The sequence below is a fragment of the Brachyistius frenatus genome, unplaced genomic scaffold (assembly GCF_029030835.1).
Source record: "Brachyistius frenatus isolate BFR_SWC_R1_liver_20210118 unplaced genomic scaffold, ASM2903083v1 Contig_20, whole genome shotgun sequence".
Taxonomy (NCBI): domain Eukaryota; kingdom Metazoa; phylum Chordata; class Actinopteri; family Embiotocidae; genus Brachyistius; species Brachyistius frenatus.
The window spans coordinates 604,507-617,200 of record NW_027210619.1 but is presented as its reverse complement, the minus strand read 5'-3'; the positions used below and the strand labels follow the sequence as shown (position 1 = coordinate 617,200).

General features: G+C 42.7%; 1 protein-coding gene across 1 annotated transcript in view; it reads left to right on the top strand.

Annotated features, from left to right (window-relative positions):
- The window catches only part of ddr1 (discoidin domain receptor tyrosine kinase 1), a 36,482-nt gene that overhangs the window by 15,618 nt on the left and 8,170 nt on the right, over positions 1 to 12,694 (top strand). Inside the window, 8 exon segments of the mRNA XM_069695624.1 lie at positions 2,838 to 2,913; positions 3,347 to 3,499; positions 4,468 to 4,615; positions 5,734 to 5,836; positions 6,564 to 6,750; positions 9,440 to 9,689; positions 11,237 to 11,386; positions 11,990 to 12,046. Coding sequence (XP_069551725.1) covers positions 2,838 to 2,913; positions 3,347 to 3,499; positions 4,468 to 4,615; positions 5,734 to 5,836; positions 6,564 to 6,750; positions 9,440 to 9,689; positions 11,237 to 11,386; positions 11,990 to 12,046 — 1,124 coding nt within the window.

Genomic DNA, 12,694 nt, shown 5'->3' with positions numbered 1-12,694 from the left:
GTGTGTGTGTGTGTGTGTGTATTTCCTGTGTAAACACCGACCTTGTCAAGACCAGTAGTCATAATGGGAACCAATGTCCAGTCTTAATGAGGTATCATTTCTAAAGGTCGTGGTGAAGGCCAGGAGTCACGTGTGAATTGGGGATCAGTTAAGGATATGAATTGGCCAAGGATAAGGTTAACATCCGAGTTAGGCAGTACACAATGAATGAAAGTTTGCTTCACAAAAAAATTAAATTGCTCTCATTACTTAAGTAGATTTCCATGCACACAAACCCAAACTCTGTCTGAAACCTGTTATTCTTCCACCACTTAAAGAGTAACTTAACACCAGACTGAGAAACAGTTTTCAACAACAGTGAAGTCATGGTACACCGACACACCCTGGAGTGCACATCTACATTAACAGCTGAGTGAAAAGTTTAACTCTGAAGAATCTCAGCTGGTTTTAAACTGCTTGATTTTTGCTCAGGTACTGGACGCTGTTACTTTTGGAAAGTTAAGAAAGTCAAAACAGTTCAGTTACATTTAAGAGTGATATGATTTAAAGGAGAGCAGCAGTGTGGTTTACATTTCTGCTGCCTTGTTATGGGTGTGTGCCGCACAGTAATAGATTTCAAGTCATTTTCCAATCATTCCTAGTTGCCCATGATTTGTTATTGTGGGAATAATGCAGTGCAGACAGCAGACATTTACCATGCAATGACTCTATAACACTGACATAAATTGATTACATAACTGAAACAACTTCTGAGATTCTTCTATTTAATTTTCACACCATATTGAAATGAAAGGAAACCATTAGGTGCCTGGAAGACTAGAAAAGGTTTTTCAAATGGAGCAAAATGTGTATTGAGAGCAAAATGATTAGTGTTAATGTAAAGATAAGTATCAGGTGATTCAAAACATGCAAAGCCAGAGGTATTGCACTCTTAAATGTGTTTTTCTTTTTCTTTTTAAGAGCAGCACTGACTGGAACAAATGTTATTCACTACGTGATAGGGCGGCTTTAAGTACCATTCCTCTGAATTTCTGCCCACTTCTCTGATTTGTTCAGCGAATCATATACAGTATAGTCTATTAAGTGTAACAAAATGATAATTGGGTTTGATTATCAGGCTCCATTATCAGTGCTTTCATTAAAATGATAAGGGTCAGGATGTCACATGCAGTATTAAAGAGCTACTGTTGTCCTTGAATTTACTGTACTTAGTCCTCTGCTTCTGCTCGGGTAAAATCTACAGCATAACAGCAGTTCCCCAGGAATAAGATATTCTAGTGCTCATGCACATGTCGCTGTGGACTGATGTGTTTGTCTGCTTGCCTTATTTTCAGTCTGTTGCCAACATGCTAAACACATTTTTAGGAAGTCGATTAGATTATGGTGGGAGATGTTAGTGTGTCTTCATAAAACCCACATTTCAATTATATTACAGCCTCATTTGTCTGACTGGCACTGAAGTCAGAGAGCCAAGTTTGACCTGCAACATGCTACGGCCATGTGTGAGAGCATTCGCAGGATCATGTGTGTTTGTGTTCGTTTGTCTACTGCTGCGGTGAACTGGGTCTCTTGGCAGAATGTCCAACCATGTGGAAATAATTATAAGCCCAAGCTGTTTTTAAGACACATCAGGGAGACCCTTAGAGAGAAATAGAAAACAGAGAGCACAGCGGACAGATTTAAGAAAAAAAAATAAAAAGTAAGGCAATGGCGTGCTGAAAGCTGGGGAGAAATTAATTTGAAAACAGGTTGTTGTGTGAAGGGAGAGATGCAGAACTGGTAGTTGTTGTTTTTTTCATCATTGTTATTGGTCTCGGTCAGTAAAATATCATCATATTGGTGTGAGCAAGTGGGAAAAAGATGGAGGGAATGAGTGAGAACAATGAGAGAGGAGTGAAGAGTTGGCTAGTATTTAGGCAGAAGTCAAAAACAGACAGGGAGAGAAGCAGGAGAATAATGAGGTACCTGGTAGAACAGTGCTCTGTGATGTTAATCCTGCTGACTGGTGCATGTTACCCTGAACCTTTCTCCCTCCTCCCTCCTCCATCACAGGACATTTGGAGGAGCAATAATTTGTTGATATCATCTTGTGGTTCCCAGCCGTATGATGTCACCCTCTGAGGGGAGAGCAGGATTGATAAAAATCCTAGCGCCACTGTCAGCGTGACCGAGTTGATATAGTGATTTGTTTTGGTGGTCTGAGCAGCAGCTTTCATTTTGAGAGAAGCCCCACAGTGGTCAAAACGCGGTTGTGGCCTGGCGACTGTTCCAAAGCTCCCTGTACGAGTCGATCCAACGTCAAGGACACACAGCAAAGTCTGTGGTCTTCATCTGGCCAATATGTGGTGCTTGTATGAACTCCTCTTCTCAGGCTGGATTTAAGAAGGTCACACTGAGTGAAAATGTTTGGTGCTTGTGTGTGGTCGTGGTCATGCGAGTAAAACCAGCTCTTGTTGTGAGGTTTGAGGAAAGTGAAGGAGCTAGAAATCTTAACTCCGCTCCTTTCATCTCATTTCCCCTCTTCATGAGCCATCTGTATTTTCTAGCAGTCCGCAGTCTTTCTTTCTGGCTTTAGCCTTTTCCAGTTCTACTTCTCTCTCCATCAGCATTTGCCTGTTTTGAATATTTGGCTGCTCTGGTGCTAAAGGAGGATTGGACTGTTTGTATTCTCAATTGTATCTGTGCATGCTGCGACACTGAGGGTTTTTATGTCAGTCTGTTTGTATCTGTTTGTGAATGTTTGGGTGTGGGACTGGGATTTATTGAACTTTTCACTCATGCTTTTATCCGAAGAACTGTCGTTTGACTTTGTTATCCAACATTAATGTGTTCCTCAGGTTGAGTACTGGAGAGGGGGATGGAGCGTGGTGTCCAGCAGGAGCCGTCTTCCCCAGTGGTTCAGAATACCTTCAGGTCAGATACTCTTGTTTACTCGTATCATATTTGCAGTTACAATTAGTGCTCAGTGCTGCTGTATTGAAGAATTATTTGTTACTTAATGATTATCAAGTTGAAATCAAAGCTTAATAATAAGAAAACATATGGTGTGTGTGGGTAACGCATCACTCAAAAGAGTCAGCCAACCAGAAGAGCGAGTCAATGTGTCTAAAAACACAGACACAAAACAGCCTTTGTTGGTTAAACTTCAGAGAAAACATTAAGAGAAGAGAAGTAAAGCGATATTGACATGGTTTCTGGTACTTAAAACCACAAAAATATCCTTCAAAGGATCTCAAGACTGCAAATATAACACCTGGAAAATATGTGACCGTTAAATCTTATGCTTTCTTCATCCTTATCTGTATTTCAACGTGTGACGTGTGTTATAATAATGTTTCACCTGCAGATTGACCTTCACAAACTCCACTTCCTGGCTCTGGTTGGTACCCAGGGTCGCCATGCCGATGGGCACGGCCAGGAGTTTGCCCGCAGTTATCGGCTCCACTATTCCAGAGATGGGGTGAAATGGATCACCTGGAAGGACCGCTGGAGCCAAGAAGTAAGCAGGAATTTTCTCACCTCAAAGGAGGTGTCATTCCTCTCACTGTTGATTTTATGTTCATGCACAAATGGAAGAAAGTAATGGTCTGAATGTCATTAAATGACCTTTAGTGTCTCAGGGTGCATCAGTTGAGACTAACTCTCCATTATAGATAGGAAACGGCTCAATATCCTGGGCTGTTGAGAATAAATGGAGGGTTATTCACATATGTATTATTCATATGCATTTGATTGCCTAATAATTTATTTTTCAGCAGTATGAAAGCACGCCAGCTAAACCTGCCTTATCATACTAGAATAAAAGAGCAAGTCTCATTTTCTGTCTGTGCATCTGCTCTCTGTACTCAAGGCATCTGTGGTTCCAAAATCGTGATCAAAATGCTCGAACTAGACTGCGTTGATTGTCCGTGTTGGGCTATTTCTTTAATCATCAACAGAATCATCTTCTTGCTCCCTTGAACTTTGTCTAGTAATGTTTCTGATCAGGCAAGAGCAGCCCTCACTGCCTGCTAAACAATGCAATGAATTCCTAACCTTGTGCACATAAGGCCTCCTCTTGTTGCAGTTGGTAAATGTCCATCAGTGTCTTAGGTGAAAAGTCCCGCTGTGTGTTTTGTACCACTATTACATGACAGCGTGGGAATTTAAGACCTCCAAAACCTAATGTTTAGGGAAGAGGTCATGCTTGTTTCCCACTTTCACTTATTTTAAATCTGATATTAACACATAACAAATATTCAGACATTGTAAGTCAATGTAAATCTCTGAGCAAAGCCTTAAAAATCTGTCTTTTCTTTGCACCTGCGGGTGTTAAAGGAAAAGTTCAGTCAGCTCATGTGATCTCCTTGTGGATTAATACGCACCAAATAAAATGTCAGAGGCTTCAGGCGAGATTTATTCAAACCTACAGTTAACAGCAGAGATGAGCGATGTTGTGTGATTGAATATTTGTACTCTCTCCTGTAGGTAGTGTCAGGTAATGAGAACACCTATGATGTCGTGCTGAAAGACCTGGGCCCTCCCATTGTGGCCCGCATGGTGCGCTTCTACCCTCTGGCTGACCGGGTTATGAGTGTTTGTCTTCGGGTGGAGCTCTACGGTTGTGTATGGAACGGTAAGTGTGTATGGGGAGGTGAAAGAGACTACAAAGACGCACAAAGTCCCAGATTTCATGGTTACTTAGTTATTGATTTAGTCTGTATATTCTGAAGTGTGCCCTCCAGATCTGGATAAAGTTGATTACTTCTCCTGTGGGGAAGGTGACTGAGACTTCCCTCATCCCAGATTTAATCCTGTATCAGATATTTATGATTACGAATGCCTGTTTTCACCCTACAGCCAATACATTGTGATGAGGCACTGCATATAATTTACAGCCTTGGTGGGATTTGCCTGGATAAAAGAAGCCACATATTGATAAATGGTGTTGGTCTCCACATTTCCTGACGCACAACAAGGACTAACTGTGTATTTGTAACCGGCTCACCTCCTCTCCTGGCCCATCTACCTCCCTCAGACTGCCTGTAAATCAGAGCTGTCACTGATGCTAAAAGACCCAGTTCCCGCTCTGTGACTTCAGGGAGACTGTCTCTGTAAAATATGCTCCACTGTGGTTTCTGAGCTGCAGTTCGTCAACCAACTGGAGATTACACAGAAACCACACAATGTCAAGTTTTGCACACATTTGGCTTCTCGTCTCATTTAATCTCATATCAGACTGTACAGAGGGGACACGATGTCTTTCCTGTGTATTTAACATTCAGTTTCGACCTGTTTGACCCTCATGCACTCTCAGACAAGTACTTATACAATCATAATCCCAGACACTCATTTATGTGCAAACATAGCATACTGCTCACATACTGTAAATCCCTTGAGATGGATTGTTTATTATGGGGAGCAGAGCGGCGGGCTGTATTCGGTGTTGCTGACGTCACTTCTCCTCTCAGGGAGCAGGCTGATTAGCTGTATATTAGAGCAGAGAGTCTTGGGTTTCGCTGGTTAATGGTGGCTGGGGCCGAGCAGGCCGGAGAGGCCGACCTCTTCGTTTGTTTTAATACTTAAAAAGCAGCTGTATCTGTTTCCCTACGGCACTGATTCAGTTTAATGTTGTCTCAGTATGTTTTACACAATAAAATGTTTCACATGCAGAAATTTACAAAAAAGCATGTTTTGTTTAAACAATCACACAACTAACATTACATTTTTTTTTCATTTTTCTCTGTCACTCAGATGGGTTGAAGGCTTACGCAGCTCCAGTGGGTCACGCCATGCATTTGCCTGGCATGCCTGTCTATCTAAATGACTCCACCTATGATGGGAGCACAGAACAAGGGTAAGATATTCAGTTGCTCGAGGCATCATCGACCATTTTCATTGTTATGTATGAGTAGGCATCTCATTTCCATAGATTCCCATAAACTCCTCAATTTTGTTTTTATGTAAATGAACTGACGTGGCCTTGTTGTAAATGATAAAACGCTATTGCAGATCTGAGCCTGATAATGACTGACAAATGTTAGTCAGGAATGTGGGGTGAAATGGGGCTCGACCACTGAATACCTTGGACAAGCTTGGACTGCAGTGCTCATCACATCTGCTAGCACTGAAGTGGGGTCTCAGCCAAATCCGTTCTTGAAAGTTTATTCTGTCTGCTTAATCGAAAGGGAATGACATTATTTTTTTTAGTTGCTCAGGGATTTGAGGCGTGTTTCCTGGCTATAATGTTTTGGCAGAGAGCAAAGGGGAGCTAAACCAGGAATTCAGGGGTGGGGGGATCCATGTTTGCATGGGCTGTGCAGTTAATGGGGCTGAACTGTTTTGCTAGCGGGTGAGCTCGCACTTTTGATGTAATCCAGACATATTTGTAGCAGATGTATGTGAGGGCTCATGCGCCTGCGAGTGAGGGGACCTATCTGTTGACCCTGTTGTGTTGCTGTGTTTCTGTTAAGGTGTGTGTTTGAATGTAAAACAGAGGGATTTACATTCCCTGTGTTCTGTGTGTGTGTGTGTGTGTGTGTGTGTGTGTGTGCGTGCGTGCGTGCGTGCGTGTGTGTGTGCAGGATGCAGTTTGGAGGCCTGGGTCAGCTGTGTGATGGGGTTCTGGGAGGAGACGACTTCATACAGACTAAGGAGCTGAGAGTGTGGCCGGGGTATGACTACCTGGGCTGGAGCCGGGAAGCCCTCGGGCAGGGCAGCGTGGACATTGAGTTCCACTTCGAGAAACCACGCGTCTTCCACAACATGCAGGTAGACACCGAAAGGTTTGTCTGTGTGCGATAGTGCATGTGTTGTTATGTGTAAACGACTGCGAGGGTGTTATGCGAAACATTGTTAACTGGAATCTCAGGCAGCATCGATCTGCCTGTAAGATGCCACATTGTTATCCCTCTGAAATATCTTTGTCTACAGGAGACATTTTTAAATATAACTCAGAGGCATCCTTGCTGCCTTGTAGTGTATACTCAACGTTTTCACTGCAACATCCCGTTCAGTTCCAAATACGACCTTTGTTGCATTCCTCTTTCTCCCCATGTTTTCCATCTCTATCTACACAATGATCCTCCTATTCAGAAAAGGCAAATGTTCCATAAACCTAAACTGAACAGGATGTAAACTGTCTTTACATCACTTCCACTTCTAGAGGAAACTCTAATTAGAATTTAAGTTGCCCTGATGCTTAATAGATCTGCAATAATATAGATCTGCATAGTAAGGACATAAAACAAATTTATTTTCATTGCATGATGTTCAAAAAATTAGGAGTTTCTATACATACAAATAGGCACATATAGGTACATAGGCATACAAATACAATTAAGAAGACAAAGAGCTATTAATACATTGTTTGTGAATTAATTATCTCATTAACCCAAAACAAGCAAGTCATTGTGATTAGAACGGGACATTAGGCTGATTCTGTTGAAACTTCTTAGAAATTCCTTTAGCTCCAAGCAGCACAACCTCTTAAACAAACTCTAACAGCACGGTTATGTGTGTTTACCGCTTCTTTTTCTATCTTTATGAACACCACTAAAGTTCATTAATCTGCCATCTCGGGAAGCAACATTTTGTCTGGAATCGCTCTGCAGCCATTTAATTAGTTTCAATGTGTCATTGTTAATCTTGGGACATGGCATCTGTGCTCTTCTCACTGGGAGCCACCAAATTGCATCAGTCTGTTTGTGCGTCTGTGTGGCTTTTGGGGTTAGTTTGTGGAGCAACGAGGGAGATAATAATATGAAGCAACCCAGTTTGAATTATAACTATGTTGTCTAGTTGGACGTGGCTTGGAATGTTGGTTTGGGTGAGATGTACCATATACATGTGCATACTCGACAGCTTGAGTCATCAGTCTGTCTTATAAAAGGACAAGTCATCTTTAAGAAGGACTTAAAGAAGTCCAAATTCCTGGATGTTCTTGCCTTGCTTTTCTGTCTTCATGTGTTTATTATTGTTCTAGTGTGCTTCAGTTACCTTTTTAAAACCTCTCCCAGTGGTATTCTTAATGTTTTTCCTTGGCTTATCCTGTTTTTCCAACCTTTTCCCTGGTGGTTTTCCCACACTAACCTCAGCCTACATACACTGTTATGTTGGCCTGGCTGAGCGGATATGTCAGACATACCGGTCAAATAAATAAAAAGTGGGAACCTGAACCTAATTCTGACATGACTCGGCTCTGCAGGCCAGAGTTCCTTAACCTGTGCCTAATCTTCCACCCACAGGGAAATCTGCTCTTTAACCTTCTGTCAGTCGTAACCTGCACTTCCTTCTCAACAGAGTGGGAACACACTCTGATCTGCTTTTGTAAAGCACCAGTTCTGTCCTGTGGGAATTTTTTGCTGCACAGATTTGTAAGTGCATGTGGAACTAAACAAAAACATCACAGGGAATTCATAATGTAGTTTAGATTTACGATGAAACAAGTGAAACATAATGAATGCAGTGCTATGCTCTCAGATGAAGTTCTTTGAGGGTCATTGGGGCTGCACTCCCTGAAGGAGTAGTGAATTTCCATGCTTCTGTTGACTTATTAAATCTCTGCCACAACTACCAACATACAGTACATCCCCACACACCCCCTTACAGATAGACATGCTTACATGTCAGCTGAGCATCTGGTGCAGCTGTTCATCCTTCATCTCGTGTGTGTGTGTGTGTGTGTGTGTGTGTGTGTGTGTGTGTGTGTGTGTGTGTGTGTGTGTGTGTGTGTGTGTGTGTGTGTGTGTGTGTGTGTGTGTGTGTGTGTGTGTGTGTGCGCGCGCGCGTTGTCATGTGGATTAGGTTAGAGTGGCTGGCCCTGTAGTGTGTGAGGTTAATTTCTAACCAGTCAGACCGGCCTCTGCACCAACTCTTCTCTCTCAAGAAAAAAAAAAAAAATTCCAGCATCTCCTTAATTTTCAATCTCTCAGATCTTTAGTTTTGACCTCTCTCTTGCTCATTTAACCATCCTCCATCTTCCTCCACGTCCTTCTCTCGTCTCCTTCCAACCAAAATGACGTCTTATACATTACATCAGCTTTTATGGATACTTCTCTCTTTGCCCTTTCCCTGCTTGTAAAAACCGGGAAGATATATCTTTGCCCTGTTCTGTCGGTCTCCTGTTGTACACTTTCTTTTCTTCCATTCTTTCTCTCCCCTCATGTGTTCTAGTTTTGTTCATTTGCAGTCCTGCTCAGCTCTAAGTTGTGCCAAAGTAATTAAGGCTGAACAGGAAGAGAATGTGTCGTCAATTTTGAGTGTTAATTTAATCTCTTCCTGTCTTTATACAAATAATGAATGATTAAGGCCCACAAGTTTTCCAACTATTTGCACAAGGGTTGAGCTAATTTACATCTGCAGGTATTTAAGTTTTTTTTTATCTGACCAGCTGCACCTCTTCCCTCTATCTGTCCTCTTTTTCCTTCTCTGTACTCACACACTTGTCTCCTTCTTGTAGGTGCACAGTAACAACCGCCACACACAGGGCGTGCGAGTCTTCAGCAAAGTAGAGTGTAATTTTAAGCCTGGCATTCTCCAGCCGTGGTCCTCTCCTGCCCTTACCCTGCCTGTGCCCCTCGAGGATCTAAAGGACCCCTCCTCACGACCCATCTCTCTCCCACTCGGCGGCCGGCCAGCTCAGATCCTTCGCTGCAAATTCTACTTCGCAGACCGCTGGCTGCTCATCAGCGAGATATCCTTCCTCTCTGGTAGGAAGCCGAATTTAAGTGGTAAAGTTTTTTTCACCTGTGAGATTTGTGCTTTGGTGGCTCACACATGCAGTTTTGCTTCTACAGAGGCTTTGCCCTTGCGTCACATATAACCTAGCAACTACATTTTGCACTTTTCTGGAAGTCCGGCAGAGATTTGACTTTGCCAAAACAAAAGTTAAATATAGATGGCAGCAGCAGAAAAATAGATACCTGTAGAGATTGTTGCGCTGGCCGATCAGCATTATTTAAATGTTCAGAGTAAAAGTCAAATAAAGTTAAACTAAACAGCAATAACTGTTTCCAGTTGTACTATGATAGTCACATTCAGAATGTGTTTTTTCCCCTTGGAGTGTCCTTTTTTATTTGATTTTGGGTAATAATATTCTGACTTTTTGTTAATTAACTGGAGGCAATTCACCAAAAATTCTTACCCCAAATTCTTGTACTAATTGGAAGCATGTAATTTTACAAATAAATAGGCCTACTATGATAATTGATCAGTTAGTATCCACACCTGACCCTCCTAAAGAATTTTATAATTTATTGGAACTGGAAATATGTCTGTTTTCCCTCAATCTGTTATTTTTTCTTTATCTTCCATATGAGCTAGGACAGACCCATAAGAGCAAAAAGACCTGAAAGTTTAGATTCATGCATATCTGATTAGAAGTCAGATAGAGGACTCCTCCACTCTGCAGCTGAGATTACGGTGACTAATTGAACTGTCCTCTCCAGTTAAAAACACTGTCAGTTGTGTTGTGATAAGAATCAGCAAATTGCTCTGTAATCACACTAAACTGAGGTGGCTGAATTGACTTGACCGGCAGTGGTCTGAGCTGTCTGGTTGCTGGACTCGTGCCAGAGGGGTGATGAATGGCACACAAGAGCTGTCTACCAGTAGACTAGTCTTGTTCAAGGCCCTGACACTGACAGTAGGCCATTTGCTGTAGAGCTGAATCACATCTGGAACTAGAGGTTGGTAGATTTTCACTACCAATTTCTCGACTTGGCTGCCTGGGTGACACACTGTCAGCAAGTGAACTATCCAGTAGTAACATTGTAAATCAGGCAGTGATCCAGGCAGGCAGATTTTTCCTCACACCCTCCTGTCACACATGTCCACGACCTATCTCTCACATTCGTCGGACCGCATTCAACAACTGTAAGTTCTGCATCCTCACTGCTGTCTACTTTCAGAAACTGAACTCCCTCCACCTTCACAGTCTGAACTACAACACAAAGAAGAGTGCAAACTAAATAGTGAACGTTAGTTGCCACCTAACGAGGGGTTGGGCGAGTTAACACAATCAGTCATCTTAGTCAATAAGGAACGAATCAGTTCCCGGTCCAAAACAACATAATTAAGTCTCCTGAAATGAATAGCCTTTGTCTGGAAACACAACCAGCTGTGACCACAAGCACTTGTTTCCCAACAGTTGAGGACTACCAGGTGTGTTATGTCACATAAAATCCCCTTAAACATATAAAACATGATTCATTTTCATTAAATTGTTTCCCCCTCTCTTCATTTATTTTGTCTCCAGAGCCATTTGAGGAGGATGTCACAGACACTGATTCATTTCCTCCTAATATTCCCAAGATTCCTGACACCAGTTACTCTCCTACTGTTAACCTCACCTCCTCTGCTCCCACAACAAACCACAGCTCCTCCAACACCACCATCGGGCCCTCTGGTGAGTCCCCTCCTTCTCTTCATCATCCTGCTCCTCACCCCCACAGCATATTGTCTTTATTTTTCCTCTTTTCAGCTACCATTTTTTTCTCTGCTGTTCCCTTTCATCACCTGCTGCTTCTTCCCCTCCATGCTGCTCTCTCCTGCCTCTCTAATTCCCCCGATTTCTCTGTCATCACCTCTTGTGTCTGTGCCCATCTATTTTTCTCCCCTTGTGATTTCTGCTAGCATGTTGGCAGTGCTGCCATGTGTTCGAAGCAGAACCAAAGGCAGCAAGTGCCAAAGGAGGCCCATGTTTGACTCCCTTTTTATCACAAGCTCTGAAATTCTTTGGCTGAACAGAAGTCAAGGCCAGATGCTTACCTTAGATTTCATTGTGCAGGAGAAATCTGGCTTCAAATTAAAGGTTAAATGTGTTTTTTGTTGTCACAGTCGAGCTTTTAAAAAGTTCTTGTGCACTTTTAGAGATTTTCGATTGGATGGATTTAAACCAAATGAGCCAGAATCCTGCTATCCATGATTTTCTCTCCTCATCGCTCTCCTCTGAGTCTTCACCGCCTCTCTTCTCACACACCCCTCCTTTGTCCATCCCTCGCTCCTCCAGAACCCCCCACCACCACTACCTTTATGATGGACACCACTGGTAACTGGACACTGTCAGGTGAGAGACAATAAAAAAGATGCAGGGAGGGGAGTCGGCTCCATCCGCTCTGGCCCTCCTCCAGCATCTTAAAACTGTCCTACTGCTCAGTAGAGAGTATGAAGTATAATGGCAGAGGGATTACAGGGGCAGGCTTTGGCACTGGGTTCTGTCTCCTGGGTTTGAAGATATAGAGCTGTAGGAAAAAAAAAAAACACAAACCGAGCTATAGTAAATTATATTTGTGTTGAATAACAACTTGGCTTCGTGTGGTCTGCATGTGTTTTTCGGGAACGGGCTCTTGTCTACACAGCCAAACAATAACAGGCTTTTCAAAAAGCTGGAAATGGTTTTGTATGGCGTGTTTGCTGCTTTGTCCTTTTTACTGGCTGTGGTTGTACGGCTTTGTTTGGATTTATTTACTACGGGCATGGTGTGGAACTGAGAGAGAGAAAGAGAGAGAGAGAGAGAAAGAGAGGGAGACAGACAGACAGAGACAGACAGACAGAGAGAGACAGAGGGAGAAAGACAGAGAGAGAGATGTGTGTATGTGGGTTCAGGTGCATATTTGTTGTGTGTCTATGTGCACTAATTCACATAAATGCATGGTGTGTGTGTGTGTGTGTGTGTGTGTGTGTGTGTGTGTGTGTGTGTGTGTGTGTGTGTGCG